Source organism: Eptatretus burgeri, chromosome 3 (genome assembly GCF_056783735.1).
Source record: "Eptatretus burgeri isolate ZD-2024b chromosome 3, Ebu_testis_v1, whole genome shotgun sequence".
NCBI lineage: Eukaryota > Metazoa > Chordata > Myxini > Myxiniformes > Myxinidae > Eptatretus > Eptatretus burgeri.
This window is the reverse complement of record NC_140963.1, coordinates 55,627,232-55,649,236: the sequence shown is the minus strand read 5'-3', so window position 1 is coordinate 55,649,236 and position 22,005 is coordinate 55,627,232. Positions and strand designations below refer to the sequence as shown.

General features: G+C 47.4%; 1 protein-coding gene across 15 annotated transcripts in view; it reads left to right on the top strand.

Annotated features, from left to right (window-relative positions):
• Positions 1-22,005, top strand: part of LOC147029952 (ADAMTS-like protein 1) — a 545,848-nt gene that overhangs the window by 505,289 nt on the left and 18,554 nt on the right. For all 15 annotated transcript variants that reach the window (XM_085873493.1, XM_085873499.1, XM_085873494.1 and 12 more), the window contains 3 exons: positions 7,936-8,142; positions 11,409-11,592; positions 11,772-11,973. In XM_085873493.1, the coding sequence (XP_085729619.1) occupies positions 7,936-8,142; positions 11,409-11,592; positions 11,772-11,973 (593 nt within the window). The remainder of the gene's footprint in view (positions 1-7,935; positions 8,143-11,408; positions 11,593-11,771; positions 11,974-22,005) is intronic.

The window sequence follows — 22,005 nt, the reverse complement described above, 5'->3', positions numbered from 1 at the left end:
CTCACTCTCGCTTGCTTTCTCTCCTCTCCTACCAAATTGTACCAAATCATCGAAACTCTTTCATCTCCCATATCTTACCTCCTTCCCTACTTTTCGTGAATGTATTGTTCTTGTTTTGCCCTCTTCTTCCTTAAAGAGGTCTTCTTCTTCTTCTTTCGGCTGCTCCCGTTAGGGGTCGCCACAGCGGATCATCCGTATGATCCGCATAGTGATTTGGCACAGGTTTTACGCCGGATGCCCTTCCTGACGCAACCCTGGTCGCCTCTTACGACACAGGGATATGGCATACCTATTTTAACCGGGGTATACACCGGCCCAGTACACTGGTACTCATTTCGCCGACCTCGGAAGGATGACAGGCTGAGTTAACCCCCTGGTGTATTAATTCAGTGGCTCAACGGGGCTTGAACTCAGGACCTTTTGGATCCCAAGCCGCTGCCCTAACCACTGCGCCAACACACCAGGCTTTCTTCCTTAAAGAGGTAAGTTGGTAAAATGTTGTCAGCCTCTTCAAAGGAGATACATAGCTGGATGATGGAAGCATGTGTACCGAATATCAGGACCTCAAAATCTTTGCTTACAGTCTTGTGCAGGACCTGAAAATCTTGTGCAGGTGCTCAATGTCTTTTGGTGGAAAAGCTAATCTATACAGTCATGTCGAAAACCCCATTCCTCGTTGGTCCCTACTTATCTCTTTATAAGTCTCTTTTTACTTTGTAAATACGAATGAATGATTGTAGCAGCAATAATCGTTATGCCATGGAGATTCAAAACACGGTGGCCTTCAAATTCTTGGTCACTTCCATTGTCTTTATCTCTTCGAATTCACAACAATCACCCCAAAACACATTGTTCAAAACCAAGCACTTTTCCCTGTCCTATCTCTTGCACAAACTAAATGGTGTAAACAGTGCTTTCAGTTTGATAGCTATTTGTATACTCACCTGCATCCATGTGTGATTGGTTTTACACTTTGACAAAAAGTGTTTTTTTTTTTTTTTCAATTTTCTTCCACTTTTACGCTCCAGCGTCACGTCTGTCTTTCCTAGATTATGTGGAATCTAAATCTCTCAAAATTATTGGAATCTTCCGTGATGACAGATGACGCCGAAGCACGAGGTCTGTTGCTCTCACGTCACAAGCAGGTCGGTGGTCTCTGTTTTATCCTGTCTATTTAACCACTTTACTCCCACCCTCCCCAGCACCCCAATATGCACATGTCCTTCCAATAACCCCTTTATGGTGAAACGTTCGAAACCCAGGTTGACTGCACAACTCAACTCTATTATTCACCACTTATGTTTGAACGAAGACCTGAGCTTAAACCAATTTTGAGTACGGCTGTCTGAAAATAATAACAACAATAATAATAATAATAAGAGTAAAAATAATTAATAATTACAAATGGGCTGTTTTGGGTCGCTCAGTTTTGTAGCTCAGCGATGTTGTCCAAGAGTTCCATGAGTGTTGTTGGATTTGAAATTCTCCACATATGACTGGAAGGTACTTTATAGGTTTATATGTTTGTATCTTGGGAGTTCTTTTCAGGATTTTTCTTGTATTAAACCTATGGAGTGCCCATGCCATCCTTACATAGGAAGTCTCATGACTTTCTGAAAGTTAAACAAGCACGGCACAGATCATTTTACTGAGGGAATACTGCACCACCCTCAGATGTTTTCATGTATCCCGAGTCAGATTTTGGTATGGGATTCATAATTAGCTTGTAGAGAAATTTACAATGCGTGGTGTATCCCAACTCACATTTTCTAACTCTGGTCTATAACTGTGCATAGATGGGTCAACAATAGGACTTTCTTCTTTGTCCGTCTAATGCAAGCTTGCCAAATAAAATGGTGAGTTTCTGGATGTTTTATTTCTGGCTGGACTAAATACCATTCCGTTCTGGCCATTAAGATTACAAACCTCAATTGCTGTCACTGGCACACCTCCTGTGGGTCTCTTCAGTAAAAGTGCTTTTCTCAACATCTGTTCGCTCATCGCTGGTGTTAGTAAAGTAACATTTTTATTATATTCCCCATTGTAGCTCTCACAGGTGTAACAAGGAATATGAACACACTCTTTGAATCCTCCTGGAGTTCGGAGTTTGAAGTTTTTAGTCCATGGGTGCCATATGATTTATCATGTCTGCTTTGTGAAATAGGGAGAATGTATATCATGAATCTTAAATTATTTGGTCTGTGAAATCATTTCAACAGAATTCTGTCACTTTGAGGAGGAAGTTCAATGACCACGATGCAGCCAGGTTTCCAGAACTAATTTATTTCTTCCTTCCCCCTTCTTCCTAAAACAAAAAAAAAAATTCTCAATTGCTCTCTCAAAATCCTCCAAGTGACAAAACTGATTTGCTTAAAGGTCCATTGAAATAGAATTTCATGTTTGGCTTAATGGATAAATTTAATTTCTCCAAACATGTATTCATCGCTGTTTTCTTGAACTAGTACACCCGCTCCCATAGGGAGAGGCAGGAAAGGTCGTGTTATTATCCTCTCTGGGTTGTATATATTGCAGTCGATCTAGGCTTGGGTCTGTTAGTCTATGGTGGATGTGATGAGCATATATTGCCTCAGGAATGTCGGGTTTCCTCCCTTTCAGTTTAGTGTTAAACAGTAGTAGCGACTGTTGAAAAAGGTAATTATACGTGTTTGTGGTTTGTAACTTTTTTAACATATCAGATGGCTGTCTCCTCAGGTTAACCTGAGGTGATCCCTTCGGGTGGGTGCCTGGAATGCCCCACTCTGAGAGAGGATGATCACCTGTCTGCTCTCATCTGAGCGCCAGCATCTGGGCATCAATATTGCAGCACTTTCTGAGGTTCGGAGACTGGATAGTGGTTAGATCATGGCAGGTGGTTACACCTACCACTGGTCTGGTCGCTGTGATGGTTATTATTACCTGGGAGTTGCTGTATCTGTGTTCAACGAGCTGACTCCTATGATAGTTGAGGTAACACCGGTCAATCAATGTATTATGAGACTGAAGATTCGTCACTCTCTGAGTGACATTTCCCTGGTATCTGGATATGCCCCGACTGAGGCCAGTGATCTTGCTGTGAAGTAGGCATTCTATGCCACACTCGAGTTGGCGGTTGGTCAGTGTCACAGGCAAGATACTCTTCCAGTCTTGGGGGTTTTCAATGCATTAACGAGCACTGATAAGGGTGGCTATGAGACTAGCGCTGAGTGTTGGTTCCCATGGGTCTGGAACAAGGAACCACAATACCACTACCTTCCTTGACTTTGCAAGAAGTCGTACATTTCGGGTGGCTGGTTCATGGTTTCAGTGCCCACAGCCACATCACTGGACTTGGTACACCAGTGCTGATGGTGTGGCAAAAACGATTGATCATGTTCTCATTGATGGATGCTGGAGGTTGCTCTGGAACTGCAGGGTCTACCAGAGTGGTGCTCAGTTCCTCAATACCAATCACAAGGTTGTTATCACATCTCTGAAGCTGTGGCTCAAATCCAAGAGAATGGTACCATCCCAGCTGAGGCTGGATGCTGGCAAGCTCAAGGATAAATGGATAGCTGAGGAATTTGCGAACAAGTTGACTGGGGTCTAAGGGATCTGAGTGTTCCCTGGGATCCTGAAGAGTTGTGAAGTGCCTTCAAGATGACAATCCTTGATGTTGCTGGTGGTTGTCTTGGTACCCACCATCAGGCAAAGAAGAACCTTGTCTCCCAAGGAATACGGATACCATTGACCAGAGTCGCAGGACAGGCTTGATTGCAGAGCTGAGCTGTTCAGGGAGTTGAGGCATAAAATTGTACATGTGCTGAGGGCAGACAAGGAGGCCGATGTGCGAGGAATCTGTGAAGTGGAAGAGCATCACTTGTGGTCTAGTGATTCTTATCCTCCTTACAGAGAGATTTGTGCATTCCGTTCCTCCAAGCCTGTCTCTCAGTGGACTGCAGTTAGAGCAGAGGGTGGTGAGGTCTTGACAGAGGAATCTGAAGTGATGGCCTGCTGGGCTAGCTACTTTGAGTGGCTTTACCAGACTGACCCACCAACTGTGGAGTTGGATGTCAGGGGTGTTACTATTCTTATAGCTGATCCTCCAAACAAACGTGAACTGCCTTCATTGTGGAAACACAGACTGTCGAAAAGGGTAAAGCTCCTGGGATCTGTGGCATCCATTCTGAACTTCTCAAGGCTGATTGTAATGCTGCACTCATGTTATTGCATGCAATTCTGTGCTCTGTTTGGAGCACAGGCATCATCCCAACTGACTGGAGGAGGGACCTTGTTGTCCCTCTCTTGAAAGGGAAGGATGATCGCCAAGACCTCAACAACTATGAGAGTTGACGCTGCTCTCAGTGCCGGGCAAGGTCTTTGCTCGGATCATTCTTTATAGGGTTCGCCACCATCTGCTTGAGCACCAGTGCCCAGAGCAGTCTGGCTTTACACCAAAGAGGTCAACGATTGACCATAACCTTGTTTTTCGGGTCTTCACCGGATGCAGATGAGAGTTTCAGCAGGGGATGCTCACAGCCTATGTTGATCTCTGCAAAGCATGTCACTCAGTGACTCAGGATGTCCTCTGGAGGGTCCACATTCTTCATGGGGTGTCACCAAAGCTGATCGATCTGATGTCTGAACTATACTTGGGACCTGAGAGTGCTGTAAGATATGGTGGTTTCATCTCTGACTTATTCCCAGTTGCCACTGGAGTTAATCAGGGGTGTTAACACTGGCCCCCATGTGTTTTATCACGTGTATGGACTGGATTCTAGGGAGGATGTCAGAGAGATTGAGCTGTTTTGCATCATTTGGGTGTCAAGATCTCTGATTTTGATATCTCGGATGATGCAGTCATCTTTGCGGAGACTCTGCACATCCTTTTGGGTGCCCTGAAGGTGCCAAATGAGGAGTCTGAACCACTGGGATTGCAGGTCTCCTGGGTCAATTCTAAGATCCAGGCTTTCAATGACATATTGAATGCTGCTATCGTGTCTGTACCGATCTGTGGCAAGGATGTTGCAGTCACGGAGAGATTCACTTACCTTGGCAGTGACGGTCATTTGAGCTCGCAGTCAATCGACATCTAGGTCGGGCATTGGGAGTATGCCTGGTGTTAGCTTAATGGTGAGGGCGGTGGGCTTGGGATCCTTGGATCCTGAGTTCAAATCCCACTTATCTGATTGATTTATACCAGGTAGGGTTGACTCTGCCTGTCATCCTTCCGATGTCGGCAAAATGAGTGCCAGCATGCTTGTATTCTGTGTCGGAGTGACGACCCGTCCAGGATTGTGCCCAATCGCCAAGGAGACTGCTTTGGCAGCATCAACGCTCTGCACATAGTGTCGTCCCAATAGATGGATGGATGGATTGGGAGTCATGGATTCACTGGACTATGGGGTGTGGTGCAGTCAGTATATATGCAGGAGGATGAAAGTCCAAGTCTTTAAGTCCTTGGTGCTTCCAGTCTTGCTCTACTGATATGTGACTTGGACTCTGACCAAAGATCTGAGACAAAGACTTCACTCCTTCTGTACCTGGTCACTTCAGAGTATCTTGGGCTATCGTTGGGCTTTGTGTCTAATGAGCATTTGCAGAGAGAGACCCAGTTGACATTTGTTACCAGTATAGTTGCTTTCCAAGCTGACAGTGTGTAAGCCTTTTACAACCACATGCGTGTGTTAAGGTGCAAATGTAGACAAAGTGCACACACCACCCTTCCTGCTGTCCATTTCCATTTTGCTTTCCATGATCAGCGTGACCAGAAATGTTACCAGCTATGTCTTCAGAGGCATTCGTACATCAGCGTCACTAGCAGTGTTACCAATATTCATACATGATTTTATTCAATAAAGTTGAGAATTTGTTGAGTGGTTTAGTACATATTCTCCCTCCACACTCGACTCCTCTCCCCCACTTGACACACTCATCCCTACCTCCACTCCCCTCACTCTCCCCACTTCCCCCTTTATCTCCTTCCATCAACCCCAACCCTTTTTGTCCCATTCCTCCCCATGCTCATTAATACATAAATGTGGTGCTTATTTACAGTTCACAAAAAGAGTAAACGTTTTTTCAAAATGAACTCTCGCCACTCAATTTGACCCTCAGCACGCACGCACTCCTCAACTCCCTCAAGCTGTTCCTTGACTCTCTCGTGCTCTTCCACCACGCCTTGAGAATCTTTCTCTCCTCGCTCCACAGGGCACTTGGATAGCTTGACACAGCCGAGATGTCAACCACTGCGATGCAAACCCTCCCATCTACTTTCTCAACCACCCTCTCAAAGAAGTACAGTCGCTCAACCTCTTGGGTCTCACTCTCAGTCATGATCTCTCTTGGGCAAACCACATTTCATAGCTGGCCTCCAAAGCCAGCCGCTGACTAGGCATCCTCCATTGTGCAAAGTTGTTCCTTGGCACACCTGAACCCCTATCCACCTACAAGGCTTTTATTCACAGTTTGATGGAATACTGCTCCCCCACCCCCTCTGGGTGTCATCCCTGCATCACACCTTGCTCAGCTTGATGCCATGAAAACCAAGGCCTTTCAAGGTCATTGGAATCTCCCACGATTAAGCTGAGTTTATTGGTCGACCACTCCACCATTGCCAACAAATCGGTGGGCTGTCTGTCTTCTTCAGCCTCCTTTCTGGTCTTGCACCACCGATCTCTGTCCTCTCCGTGCTTTGTCCCCCTCCCCCCCCCCTTGTTACATCAAAATGCTACTTAACTCGATCTTGGGTTCATTCATGTGTGGCTGAATTGGCTTTACAATGCCTACGATAACATAATCATCACAATAATATTCTACATCGGAAAACACTTCCTGATGTTTACAATTCTGAAACAAGTCATGCTGTCATTTCTTAGTGCAGTTCACCAAAACTATGTGTTGACAATGCACAACAGCACGTCTATCTATTGCAGTACTGAAAAAAATCATTCCTGGAATGACGTCACATGGATTGTGCAATGACCAAGGGTTCTGTCCAGAATGTTTTGGGGCAGTACCGGCCAGATTCGATTTTTTTTTGACTTCACGCCTCAAAGAAATAATTCAAAACTGAAAACCATGTTCAGTTCTTGGTGTATTAATTTCAATTCATTATAATCTATTATCATACCAAAAAAAGGTTGACAAAATATATATTACACTGGACCCTTAAGAACAGGTGTGTCCTACATACTATATTTAAACAGATGGGTTACCATGGTGAAGGCAATTTTTTCATAATGCAACACACAAAGATAGGATGGAGGCGTCTGGAGAGTTGGGTTGATTCAAAAATTTTGGCACGTCAGCATTTTATTATTTTCCTGTGCACTCGAAATTAATGAAGAAATGCTGTAATCCTGTCCCTAATTACTCCAGCATATCTGCTCTCCCTATACCCATGTTAGAAGCCACAAATGAAGACCATGTGTGTGTCTCATACATCCCTGCCAGATGGCCTGGGAATCAGTCCTTCAGCCTAGTGCTGCAATCTGCGGCTTTTCAGGGAGATGGCGGTGGGTTGATCAACTTTTGCATCAACTTTCTCTTTTTGCTTTCTAAAAGAGCTCCTCCCTCCTGCCTTCTAACGCACATGCTACATGCACCACATGGCTTTGATTTCCACAAATCTTTCACCAATAAGTGTTGTCTGCCTTTTCCCAGGAAGTCTTAACAAATATTTTTGTTTAAGTCTTCAGCCAGGGCCAAGGCTTACAATCAACATGGTCCAAGCCGCAGGGGTTCACAGGTTTGTTCATCTGTCAGACCCTGTGAGATGATGGCATTTCAATTACACAGAGATGATTCTACAGTCAAAATCATCATTCTTTTCCTTCCTCAGTCATACTTCATCCAGTTGTCTAATTACTTGCCACTATTACAAACTTTTCTGTTTTTCTCCATTTCTGTCTGCACATCATAGCAGCCGTACTAACTCAGCCTGGTTCCTGCATGCAGGCTGCCCTGTGTTGTGCTCCTCATCCAATATCATCAAATGGTTTTGGAAGGGCCAACCTTTGGAAATTACACCATTGCTCAACACCCAAGTCTTGGCTTCGGGACGACTTCTGCTGCTGCCTTCCATTGAGTTAAACTGGGTCGGTGAACTGGTTTGCGTCATTGGAGCCAATCGCGTTACTGCGCACATCACATTGAAGATTACAGGTGAGCATTGGGCCTTATTTTGTAAGTACACTTTAAAAAGCATGAAACGGCTTAATTGACAGGGTAAGGAACTGGGAGGAACAAATGCAAAAGTTACTTGGGAATCAATGATAAGAGAACGAGGTGCAAACTGTTGTTTTACAATCTATGGTGGTCGAAGTTCATCTGTGGGAAAGGAAGACTTGCATGGCTTTAGGGAGAATCATAAAATTATAAGGCCAATTGTCTCCTGAGAACGTTGTTGTAGAATGGAGGCAGATGGGCGTGCAAGGCAAACATTGTGTGGGGGCTCGATGTGGCCATTTGCAAAGGATGGCCGAGCTCCAGGAAAGCTGGCCTCAAGCATTCCCTCAGCTGACATTATAGCCAGCTTGACGTTATAAGCCCAGCAGTTGACACAATGGGAGTGCTTGAAGCTGAAAAAGTCTCCTGTGTTGCAACTCCGCTGTAATTCATAAAACCTTACAGAGCTATAGAAAAATTGGAACGACAGAAGTCTGTATTACTTGTCAAAGAGAGACGTAGACATAATTCAAGGTGATTAAAGTATCATACAAAAGACATGATAAATGTTCGAATTCACAAGTCATTGAATAAATTCTTTAAAGTTTCATCATTAAATAATAATTCATTACAGATTAATGCTTTCCCTTTTCACATCCAATATGGCTAAACGTCTCTCCCAGAGGATACCTTGTCACAAAGAGACTTAAAAAGGAAAGTCAAAAAATTAGGATTGCTGTTATCTTTGTAAATCATCTGGAATTACTTTCCAGAGTGATTTGATTGGGATTCTGGGCTGGCCACTGCAGACTTTTAACTTGTTTGTTTTTATCCAACTGCATGGTGGATGTAGGAACAGTTCCTCCAGTATTTACACTGCATGATTCAAATATAGCATTCCTTTGGAATATGGAAAAAAAAAATTAGCAAAAACAACGCCACCAAATCGAAATTTGATCAGAAAAAGAGTGCTCAGAGGTCCAACCCTGCATGTCCCAAAGCATGTTTGTGCACACCCACACGCATGCACAAACATACACAACAGGCTCCCTAATATAGTCCATGGACCAGGACCAATTTTTGGACCAGGCTATTTGTTACCATCTGGAGGCGCAAAATTCTGTTTTGGGTTTTGCTTACACTATATCTCTGGAGTATAAAAATGCATGATGGACCTCTGTGCGTGGTAGGTAAACTCAAAAATGACATTTGTAACAAGTGGTCATGCTCGCGAGTTTGACAATTACCGCGATGCATACCAAAAAGTAAACGAATTCCACACCACTCACAATTTCGCTTATAATTAAAATGGCTGTCTGCACTTTACTTGATTAATCATAGCAGTATATGTAAGATTCAATATGTATTGCTTAATTTTGTGCAACACTATCTTTTAATGAATGAAAATAGACTGATGTGACATGATATGCTGGCATTAGCGACAAGGGGAAAAAGATACAAAAAATTCATAGCCCCCATTGTTTTAGTAATTTTGCTGTACAGAGTTAAAGGGCCAGCCCATATTTATTAACAACTAAAATGGCCGCCAGTCTACCAGTCGGCCATCTTTGATCAGATCGCAAAATAAAGTGAGGGGCACGTGTATGCCATCAAGTACTGTGCTTGTACCACGTTTGAACAAAATCGGACCATGAATGTCTGAGAAATGGGTGGAGACATGGTTAGATAATAAAATGGCTACCAGTCGACCATCTTGGATCTGATCTCTAAAAACAATGATGTGCTTCTGTAAGCTATCATTCATGATCTGTGTGCCAAGTTTGAACAACATCAGTCCATACATGTCCAAGATATGGTTGCGGACAGACGCACGGACGGACGAGACCCAATCCATAAGCCCCTGCTTCTGATAAAGTCCAACGTGGGCTAATAAGCAGGGTTATTGATCAATAATAAGTCAATAATAATAATAAGTCAATACGTCAATCAATAAATAAAAACAAAAATCCTTAGAGAAGTTTTTTCTATTAAGGCTGAATAAACACAAGCAATATCGAAGTAAGTGAGACACTTGATGCAAAAACTAAGATGTTTAAGCAAAAACACCCCCAAAAAAACCATACACTACCTCTGAAAAATGGGGAAAATAGTTGGTTTCAAACTACATTTTGGCATTCGAAATCAACTATTCAAAGATAGCGAAGAACAAAATATATTGCATGTTGAAGAAAAATATATATACTGTGTATCAAAGATATCAGAGAAAACACGTTTTTTGTCAATGGCAGCAATGTTTCCGTTTCATATGCAGCCTGTAGCTGCTGGTTGCATAATTTCTGGAAGCACAGTTTTGCCACGAATGCAATGCCCTTATTACCAGTAAGCTGATACTCATTTTGCCGACTTCGGAACGATGACAGGCTGAGTCAACCCACCTGGTGTTATTTCAACCGAGAGACAGGAGTTCAAACTCAAGACCCTAACATCTCAAGCCAGCCACCTTAACCGTGAAGTGAACACCAGGCTTGACAGCAGTAATAAAAATACTCATAACTTCCAACAGCTACCCATCAGAGAAGACCATCATACATTTTGGTAAATGTTATGATCAAGTTAAATCACCAGTATCAGTTTCGTTTTGTGCCTCCAGATGGTACCCCAAATACTAACAACTGTTTATCACTCGATAGCGCATTTATAAACTCGATATAAAGACGGATAATTCATCACATCTCCATAAGACTATGTTCCAAACACGCAACACATGCAGTACTTCATGTCATGAGCATTCATTGGAGGCACTTTTGCTTCATGTTTCAATGACGATTCAGTCAGTATCGCTCATCTTGAAGCCAATCTTGTTCGACTAAAGAGAATTGCACTGCTCATAATGTTTGTGGGAAATCGACAGAGAGAGAGAGAGAGAGAGAGAGAGAGAGAGAGAGAGAGAGAGAGAGAGAGAGAGAGAGAGAGAGAGAGAGAGAGAGAGAGAGAGAACGAGAGAGAGAGAGAGAACGAGAGAGAGAGAGAGAAAGAACGAGAGAGAGAGAGAGAAAGAACGAGAGAGAGAGAGAGAGAAAGAACGAGAGAGAGAGAGACACACAGAAAGAGAGAAAGAGACATAAAGAGAGAGAGAGAGACATAAAGACAGAGAATTTATAGGAAAGAATGGAAAGGGAGAAAAGGGAAGGTTAAAAAGAATTTGAGGAGGTGAATGTATGTGACATATCAGGGTAATAGAGTGAAATTTTAGTTGAGAAGAAAGCTTAAATATTTTTTATATACTTGTGCACCCAACACAGAGTATCACTGGCTGACGGGCAGCTCCATATCGTGTTCTGCATCATGTGGTGGGAGTGGTGTGGCAAGGCCTAGTCTGCAGTGCATCTATAATGGGGTTAGACCTGTTTTTGATTCCTTCTGTGCCGGGCTCCCTCAACCCACCATTCACTCCCAGCCTTGTAACATCCGCAACTGTCCTCCAGAGTAAGTGTAGAATGTTTATAATAAACTAACTATTTCAACAATCTACAGTTTCTTGTTTCAAAACCAACTTATTTTGGTGGTTGAGGTATTTGACAAGATAGAAAGTTTTTGATTTCCCCCTCTCCTTCCCTCCCCCCACTTCCCACTTCTCTCGCTCCATTGTGGTGACCACATTACAGATGGATTATTGGCCCATGGTCAACCTGTTCCCCACCATGTGGGTCAGGGATGCGTCGACGTTCGTTGTCCTGCCAGAAGTTGTCTGCCTCTGGTGTCAGTCTCAACATCCCTATTAGACTCTGCCCAGCCCCACGACCTCCTGACAATGAAGCTTGTGGTGACATTGCATGCCTTGCTTGGGCTGTGACACCCTGGGGAGAGGTGAATCCCTGCCCCAAAACCACATAGACTTTGCGGTTTTACTGATGTTAAATTATAACGATGATGACAATGACAATTATATGTTTGAAATGGTTACAGTATAGGTGATATTTCTGAACAATTATAACCATTGTAAACATAACGAGTGCAAATTAGTTCTACTTGATTTGCTTATCGGCAATTCAAATTCCAGATAAGGTATTGTCATCGTGCACCGTCAATCCGTCCGTCCGTCCATCTCCTTTTTCGACTTCTCCAGCCAAACCGCTGGGCCGATCCGGCTGAAATTTGGCAACAACATTCCTCTCCTGGCTGGTAACAGGAATTGCAAAGCTCATTCTGGTCACATGACTTTAAGTAGGTCAAAATGGCTGACTTAGTAAATTTCTTCAAAAATCTTCTCCAGACCCACCAGTCACAATGCCACCAAATTTGGGTTAAAACATTAGGCCAGGGTAGGGATGTTAAATTGCGAAGGTCATGCCAATCAATTGACCAGAAGTGTGTCAAAATGGCCGACTTGGTCAACTTTTGGGAAAATCGCGTAAATTCCTTCAAAAATCTCTCCAGACCCACCAGTCAGAATGCTACCAAATTTGGGTTACAACATTGGGATAGGGTCCTGATGTTAAATTGTGAAGGCCATGCTAATCACATGACCAGAAGTGTGTCAAAATGGTAGTCGCAGAAATTCCTTCCATAATCATCTTCTCTCGGCCCACCAGTCAGAATGCCAGCAAATTTGGGTTGCAACATTATGACATGGTCGTGGTGTTAAATTGTGGCGGTCATGCCGATCACATGACCAGAAGTGTGTCAAAATGGTGGACTTGGGAAATGTTTTGGAAAATCGTGTAAATTCCTTCCAAAATCTTCTTATCCAAACCCACCCATGAGAATGCTACCAAATTTGGGTCACATTAGGCCAGAGCTCAGATAAGCTACAGGTCCAGTGGTCCTATTTTATTTAATTTGCTACTCGCTGAAGTACCTATTTATTCACTACTGATTGCTACTTGCAATTTGCTACAAGCTAATAGCTGAAGCACGTTATTGTTTTTAGAGCATTGTCCAGGGAAAGTCAATGAAACAATTTAATAATTAAATTTGTGTTGTTGACAACAAATCACCACAACCTTTACATACGATCTTCACAATACATATTACTCAATCGCTCAGGGGAAAAAAACGTAGTCAATGTCTCAGCACAAGACCCAATTGAGGCCTGAAGGCCAATTATCTGGTTTTATGTGGAGTCAATTTTTTTTAATCCAGATATATCCCTTGACCTTCCTCTGGATGAAAGAGGAGGCCGCCATGCAAAGTTTGGTCACACTGGTTCCTGCAGGGTCCGAATGCATAAACAAGCAAACAAACTTTATTCTTTATATATTACACCAACAGAGTACCTACGCTCTGGGTGGGTCGAGTTTGTGCATTACAGCACTTTCTGAAAAAAGTTTAGTCTGCGTTTTGCAAGAAGACTATGGATGCTTACATGGTGTGTACTTAAAATGCTCTCGATGGTCGAAAGATCGAAAATGTACGTTCCAATCGTAGTTAGTGTTTCAGGGGTCGAAAGGGTCAAATGTAAAAAGGGTCTAAAAAGGTACAAGTGGTCTAAAGCTCTGAATAGTCAGGGGTCCAAGCTATATAATCTGTCTGAAGGATGTCTGATGAAATTAAATGGTGTTAAGGCCTCAGGGGTCTAAAGGGACTTCAGGGTCTTAAGGGACCTCAGGGTATTTTGGATCCTACAGGTCTTTTAGGTGGGTCTTCATAGTCCTTGGTGTCTTTTGAGTCTTCTGTATCTTTTTGGTCTCACTGTCTTTTGGGTCCTCAGTGTCTTATGCGTTTTTGGGTGCTCGTGGTATGTTGGGTTCTCAGGGTCTTTTAGGTTCATGTTGCAAGTCAACAAGACATTCTAAAAGTCCACAAGAGCTCTGCATTGTTGCTGTTGTTTTTGTTACTGCTGCTGCTGCTGCTGCTGTTCGAGTTCTTGTTGTGGATCAATTTTTGAAATGTGCACCTATTGGTCGGACAGCTGCCGGACCACACCTACATTGGTCACTTGACTCCACCCATCATGGCACCCAGACAAAATGATATGGCCATCATCTTGGTTTTCTGGTGGGCCTAACCACAACACTGAAAATACATAGAATGCTCATAACCCGTCAAAAATGTATCCACCATGAGCTCATGGCCACGTAACCAGTGCCATCTTGGTTAGCACTACTTGGCTGACTCGCATCGTGGATCGAGCTCGTTTTGAACATGCCCCAGATTGAAAAAGCCAAATAAATGTTAAAATGCCATTTTGTGTGGCAATTAACTGCTTCAATCGGTTATGGGAGGGTTGTGGAAAGGCGTTTCACATGTATTTTGATATGTTGATGAATTGTCAGGTCAGGTTAGATCTGTGACCTGCTACAGGTACCATGTAAACCTGTACTAACCTGTTCCATGGTCGGGTTGTCGGCGACTAAACCGTCTTCCCCACCAGGTTTTCTGGTGAGGAGGGTGTTTGGATATGGACACCCCGCAGGATTAAAAACAAAACCTGTCAAAGGGCGGAGGAGCTCCTTGTGAGCCAATGGCCATCCATATCTAGTGCCCAACTGTGTCTGCGGACGTCCTCCTGCAGTTGGGTTACTTTTTTATTAGGAGGTTGGTGGCAGGATTTGCACTCCGGCCACCGTAAAACCCTTCATTCCACAAAAGACAAAAACGCAAAAAAATATGAAAACCCACTCCGTGGGAGTACCTCCTGTGCAGCTTCCCTTCGCAGGGCAGCTCACCGGATGATGGGATTGGGGCAAAGCCTTCGGGACCCCCAATCTTTGATGAAAGGAGGGAAACCACGGGGTAACATTCCTTGGTCTGATTGCGGGAGAGTGTGTCGGAGTGGTGCTGAGGTGTCGTCCACCAGACGGCGGTCTCCTTGGGTTAACCTGAGGCGGTCCCTTCGGGTGGGTGCCTGGAATGACCTATCCCTAAGAGAGGATGATCACCTGTCTCTGTTATCATCTGAGCTCAAGCGTTTGGACATCGGTATTGCAGCACTCTCTGAGGTACGGAGACCGGATTGCGGCGAGATCATGGTGGGTGTTTACAGCTACGATTGTTGGTCTGGTCGCTCTGATGGTTACCATTCCCAAGGAGTTGCTGTAGCTGTGTCCACTAAGCTGACCCCAATGATAATTGAGGTTTCACCGGTCAACGAGCGTATTATGAGACAAAGGATTCGTCACTCCTTAGGTGTCTCCGACTGAGGCGAGTGACCTCACCGTGAAGGACACGTTCTACGCCACGCTCGAGTCTGTGGTTGATCAGTGCCCCAGACGAGATACACTTCTAGTCTTGGGGGATTTCAATGCATCGACTGGAACTGATAGGGATGGTTATGAGACATGCGTTGGTCCCCATGGGTCAGGAACTATGAACCAGAATAGCACTAAGTTCCTTGACTTTGCAAGAAGTCATGGACTTAGGGTGGCTGGTTCATGGTTTCAGCGACCACAAGCTCATCGCTGGACTTGGTATTCCAACGCTGGCGATGTGGCAAAGGAGATTGACCATGTCCTCGTTGATGGTCGCTGGAGGATGATCCAGAACTGGAGGGTCTACCAGAGTGCTCAGTTCCTCAAGACTGACCACCGACTTGTAGCAACTCTAAAGCTGCACCTTAAATCCTGGAGAATGGTACCATCCCAGCCTCGGCTTGATGTTGGCAAGCTCAAGGATGAGAGAGTAGCTGAGGAGTTTGCAAACAGGCTGAGTGGACATTTGGGGTGTCTGGGTGCTTTGGGGGGTCCTGAAGAGTTGTGGAGTGCCTTTAAGACCACCGTCCTTGATGTTGCCGGTGGATGTCTTGGAGCTCACCGCAGGGCAAAGAAGAATTTTGTGTCTCAAGGGACACTGGATACCATTGACCAGAGTCGCAGGGCCAGGCTGAATGGCAGAGCTGAGCTGTTCAGGGAGTTGAGGCGTAAAACTGTACGTGCACTAAGGGTGGACAAGGAGGCCTATGTGCGAGGAATCTGTGAGGGGGTAGAGCATCACCTGTGGACAGGTGATTCTCGTCCCGCTTACAGGGGAATTAGCGCATTGTGTTCATCCAAGCCCATCCCTCGGTGTACTGCAGTTAGAGCAGAGAGTGGTAGGCTCTTGACTGATGAGTCTGAAGTGAAAGCGCGCTGGGCCGGTTACTTTGAGCGGTTGTACCAGGCTGATCCACCAGCTGTCGAGTTGGACGTCAATGGTGTTCCAATCCCTGTTGCTGACCCTCCAATCAACTGTGGTCCACCTTTGCTTGTGGAAACACGGGCTGTGGTGAATCAGTTGAAACGGGGTAAAGCTCCAGCAATCTGTGGCATCCATGCTGAAGTTCTCAAGGCTGGTGGAAATGCTGCACTCGTGTCGTTGCATGCAGTTTTGTGCTCTGCCTGGGGCACAGGCATCATCCCAACTGATTGGAAGAGGGGCCTTGTTGTCCCTCTCTGGAAAGGGAAGGGTAATCGCCAAGACTGCAACAACTACCGAGGGGTGACGCTGCTCTCAGTGCCGGGCAAGGTCTTTGCTCGGATAATTCTTCATAGGGTTCGCCACCATCAGCTTGAGCACCTGCGTCCAGAGCAGTCAGGCTTTACACCAAAGAGGTCAACGATTGACCGTATCCTTGCTCTTCGGGTCCTCACCGAACGCAGCCGAGAGTTTCGGCAGGGGCTGCTTGCAGCCTATGTTGATCTTTGTAAAGCGTTCGATTCAGTGAATCGGGATGCCCTCTGGAGAATTCTTGGTCTTCGTGGGGTGCCACCTAGAGTTTACGAGGTGCAGTGGAACACGAGAAGCAAGCGTGCCAGCATCAACTCCGCTTTATTGCGCGTCCGGAAGTACATTCCTGCCACCCCTTGCGGGCGAGGCATGATATACGAAAACCCAATCACGTGATACAGCACACCTCTCCCCTCGTAAAATGACAAGTCAAATGATGAAAGGACAATCATAACATGACCACCCGAAACCAATCAACACTCATAATCCTCCAAGTACCGCGGCCGCACCCTGACCCGCCTCGGACGGGTAGCGCCGCCAGACAGTCCAGGCTCAGACGCCTCCCGGCTCGGTTGAGGTGACACCCTCGCCGGACTCGCGCCATCCGCAATAACAACCGCCCCCGGCCGACCAGCCTGCCCGACGTCCCCGGGTAGGACAAAATCAGGCGAAGACCCCCTGGGCGTCAGCACATCCGGCCCTGGCGATACAACGTCTGGTGCCGGCGACATTACAGGTGGGGGTTCCACATCGTTCGGCCCGGGGGGGGTGGGGGGGGGGTGACGCTGGACAGCGATCATGCATTTTGTCCACATTCCGCTTCCACACTTCCCCACCATCAGTCCGCACCATGCAATTCGCTAGCCCCAGTACCACAGAGACCACAGCCGGCACCCATTTGGAACTGTGGAAATAATCGCACACCATTACCCGCTGTCCCACATCGAAGCCGAGCAGCCGCGTCGGACGTGACACCGCCCACTCCCTGACCCTCCAGGTCGCAGCAAATCTAGTCTGGACCGCAATGCCCGTCCATAGAGACGAATGGCAGGCGAATCACCCGTGACAGGATGAATTGCGTTCCTGTAATGGAGCAAAAAGACATCGACCACCGTCTGCACAGGTGCAACACCCCCCCCCCCCCTGCGCAAAGCCCGTTTCAACATCTTAACAAACGACTCAGCTTGCCCATTCGTCTCAGGATGATACGGTGCGGACCTTAGATGTCGAATACCATTTTGGCGCATAAACTCATCAAATACATCCGCGATGAACTGCGGACCGTTATCAGAGACCAGGATCTCCAGTAACCCTTTATTAGCAAAGATCGTCCGCAGTTTTTCTACTGTAATGTTTGCTGATGTATGCTGCATTACTACAACTTCCGGCCATTTAGAGAATGCATCGATCACAATCAAAAACATTTTGCCATTAACCGGCCCCGCAAAATCTACATGGACCCTCTGCCAGGCTCTGGCTGGGGTCGGCCATAGTCCCGAAGCTCGACGCAGGTTATCAGCATCTGTTTGGCACGCTTAACGCAACGCTTAACCAACTGCTCAATGTCTTTGTCCAACCCCAGCCACCACAGCAGGCTATGAGCAAGACTCTTGGTCTTCATGACGCCAAGGTGACTGACATGCAGTTCTTCCAAACACCGCTGCCTGAACTTTGGTGGAATCACCGTCCTCATTCCCCACATAACGCACCGTTGGACCAACGACAGCTCCGATGCACGTGACGTGAAAGGTTGAAATGCCGATGTCGAAGGTAGATCGCTCCAATTCCCCGTAGAAATCGCCTGGACGACACGGGCGAGCACCTAATCACGAGCCGATTCCACCGCGACCTGTCTGGCCGTGACCGGCCCGCTTTGGACCTGGCTCAGCGCGAACACATCGACCCGGTCAGCCAACTCAGACGCAACTGGACTCTCCGCACACGGCAAGTGTGAGAGCCCGTCGCAGTTAGCATGCTTCTCGGTGCTTCGGAACTGAATATCATAATCGTAAGCACCAAGAAACAGACACCACCGCTGTATTCGCGTGGCCGCTACCACTGGCACCCCTCGTTCGGGTCTCAGGATGAATTGAAGCGGTTTGTCATCCGTCTGCAAAGTGAAATGCCGCCCCAGCAGGTATTGATGAAACCTCCGCACACCCCAGACGAGGCTGAGAGCCTCGCGCTCGATCTGAGCATATCCCCGCTCTGCTGCGGACAGGGTCCGGGATGCAAAACAAACAGGCCGCTCGGAACCATCGTCCATCCTGTGGGAGAGCACTGCCCCGATGCTATATGCAGAGCTGTCACATGCCAATAGGAGCGGACGCGCAGGCTCGTAGTGCACGAGGACCGTATCCTCTGTGAGCAGCCGCTTGACGCGGTCGAACGACACCTGGTGTGCAGGCCCCCAAGCCCACCGCACGTCCTTCCTGAGCAACCGCGTTAACGCGCGCAAGTTGTGAGCTGAGCCCTCGCACGAACCTTTGGTAATACTGGGCCATACCAATGAACGAGCGCAGCTGCGTCTTGTCGCGAGGCGGTGGCATGTGTTTAATCGCTTCCACCTTCCGAGGACCTTTCAACAGCCCCTCCGGCATGATGATGTGCCCGAGGTATTCCAAGCGCTGCTTGAAGAACACGCACTTGTCCCTGTTCAAGCGCAGGCCGCACGCTTCTAGCTTTGTCAGCACTTGGGCAATGTTCGCAAGGTGCTCGTCCGCAGGTTTTCCCCGCAATGAGCACATCGTCCAGGTAGGTCTGAGTGGGCAGGCCAATGCAAACCTGATCCATGGCTTTCTGCCACAAAGCTGGGGCCGAAGCAATCCCAAAACAGAGTCGGGTATATCGATAGAGTCCTTGACACGTGTTGATTGTCAAAAGCTCGCTACTCCCGGGATCCATCGCCAGGGAAAATATGCATCACGCAGGTCTAGCTTCATGAAGTATTGACTCCCCGCCAATCGCACATATATTTCATCGATTGACGGCAGTGGATATTGCTCCACACTGAGCCCCGGGTTAACCGTGGATTTGAAGTCCCCGCACAATCGGACGTCTCCATTCCGTTTCAGCACCGTGACAACCGGGGTGGCCCAATCTGAGTACGACACCCGTTCGATCACTCCATAGGCCTCCAGCCTATCCAGTTCACCCTTGACCTTGTCCCGCAGGGCATACGGCATCGGACGTGGTTTACAAAAACGAGGAACCACCCCCTCCTTCAGGAAGAGTTTTTCCTCCATGCCCTTGAGTTTTCCAAGGTCGTCGCAAAACAAACCTTGATGTCTTTGAAGAATCTTCTCCAACTGATCCTCCCACCGGCTCGGCGCGGGTTGCACAAGGTGAACTGCGGACCAGTCTAGCCTGATGCGGGCCAGCCAATCTCGGCCGAGGAGAGACGGTCCCCTCCCCCGCACGACGTACACCCGAAGCGTGGAGACCTGGCCTTGGTACCGCACAGACACGTCTGCCATCCCGACTGGCGTTATCTTCTCGCGGGTGTACGTGAACAGTGTGAGGTTGGCCCTGATAAGCTTCAGGCCGTTGAGTCTACGCGCGGTCTGTTCGCCGATGATTGACACTGCCGCTCCCATAACAACCTGAAACGTGATCGGCGTGTTGTTCACTTCGACTTGCACCGTCATCGGGCGCGCCGCCGCCGGGCCAATTGAAAACAGGCCCATCAACGGCCGCCGGTTCCGCCCCGGGTCGCCTCGCACATCGCCGTCCATGACCTTAACGGTGGCCGGCGCCCTACGGCACACACGCTTCAGATGACCCACCTTGTGACAATTCAAACACATGGTGCCTTTATACGAGCACGCACGGCGCAGGTGCCAACCTCCGCATCCCAAACACGTCCGCGGGGTCACCTCGCCGCACCTGCGGCCGCGCGGCGACGTCCGACCCGCATCGATGGTCGTGCGTGCGTCCCGGGGTGCTCGCGACCCCACGTGGCCGGTGATGGCCCGAACATCCCCGCGAGTCTGCTCGACCGCTGTAGCCGTGCTGACCGCCGAGTCAAATGTAATGGCTTCACCCTTCAGCCGTAGAACCGCCGAAACCATCTTCGCAACTTGTAAACCAGTAATAAAACGATCTCTGATCCGCGCTGGACGCTCCCTCGCCGTGAACTTGCAGGCCACGGAAGAATGCTTAATCCGCGCCACGAAATCAGCGACGCGTTCCTCTGCACCTTTCGAGAGGCGATCGAACTGGTATCGAGCGAGTTGTAATGACTTCTCCGGCGCCATGTGTGCTTTCATCTTCTCCACAATGTCCCGAAACGACAGCCCGTCATCACGGGGCTTGTCCGGCGCCACCAAATCACGCAGTAGTCGATAATGCTCCACCGAAAGCGAAGTGAGCAAGATCGACTTCTGTTTGCTCTCGTCGACCACATCATTCGCGTGGAAATAGCATCCCTATTGCTCCGAAAACAATGCGAAGTCGTCTCCGACGAAAACGGGCACATGTCTGTTTTCAATCATCCTTGTCAGCCAACTAGAGTGTACGAGGTACAGTGGAACACGAGAAGCAAGCTTGCCAGCATCAACTCCGCTTTATTGCGCGTCCGGAAGTACATTCCTGCCACCCCTAGCGGGCGAGGCATGATATACGAAAACCCAATCACGTGATACAGCACACCACCAAAACTGATCAATCTGATGTCTGAACTCTACTCTGGTACTGAGAGTGCTGTGAAGTGTGGTGGTACCATCTCTGACTTATTTCTAGTTGTTACTGGAGTTCATCAGGGGTGTGTACTGGCCCCCACACTTTTCAGCACTTGTATGGACTGGATTTTAGGGAGGATGTCAGAAAGATCAAGCTGCGGTGCATCGTTTGGGAATGTCAAGATCTCGGACCATGATTTCGCAGATGATGCAGTCATCTTTGCGGAGACTTTAGATATCCTTTTGGGGGCCCTTGAGGTGCTGAATCCATAGAGTCTGACCGTCCGCTTGGCGCTCTGCGTACCCTTTTATTCCTCCTGGCTTCTTGCTCCGCCCTCCTTCGAGCTCCTCCAGGAAGCTTCGAGAAAGGAGGCGTTCCTCAGTTCCAATGCCTTGCTCCTCCCTGTTCATCGCTCCGCCCCCCCCCTTCCAGCTCCTGCGGGAAGCTTCCAGAAAGGAGGCGTTACCCATTTCCAGCCCCTCACTCCTATGAACCGACCAATGACAAATGAATGTCGGAGCCGCTGTCGGATGAAGAGTCGGAGCCGCTGGGATTACGGGTTTCTTGGGTCAAAACTAAGATCCAGGCTTTCAATGGCATCTTGGATGCTGCTGTCCTGTCTGTGTCTGTTTGTGGTGAGGATGTTGAGGTCGTGGAGAGATTCACTTACCTTGGCAGCGATATTCATGTCTCTGCTGGCTGTGAGTCAGAGGTCAATAGACGTCTGGGTCGGGCCTGGGGAGTCATGGATTCACTGGATCATGGGGTGTGGCGCTGCCGGTACCTGTGCTGGAG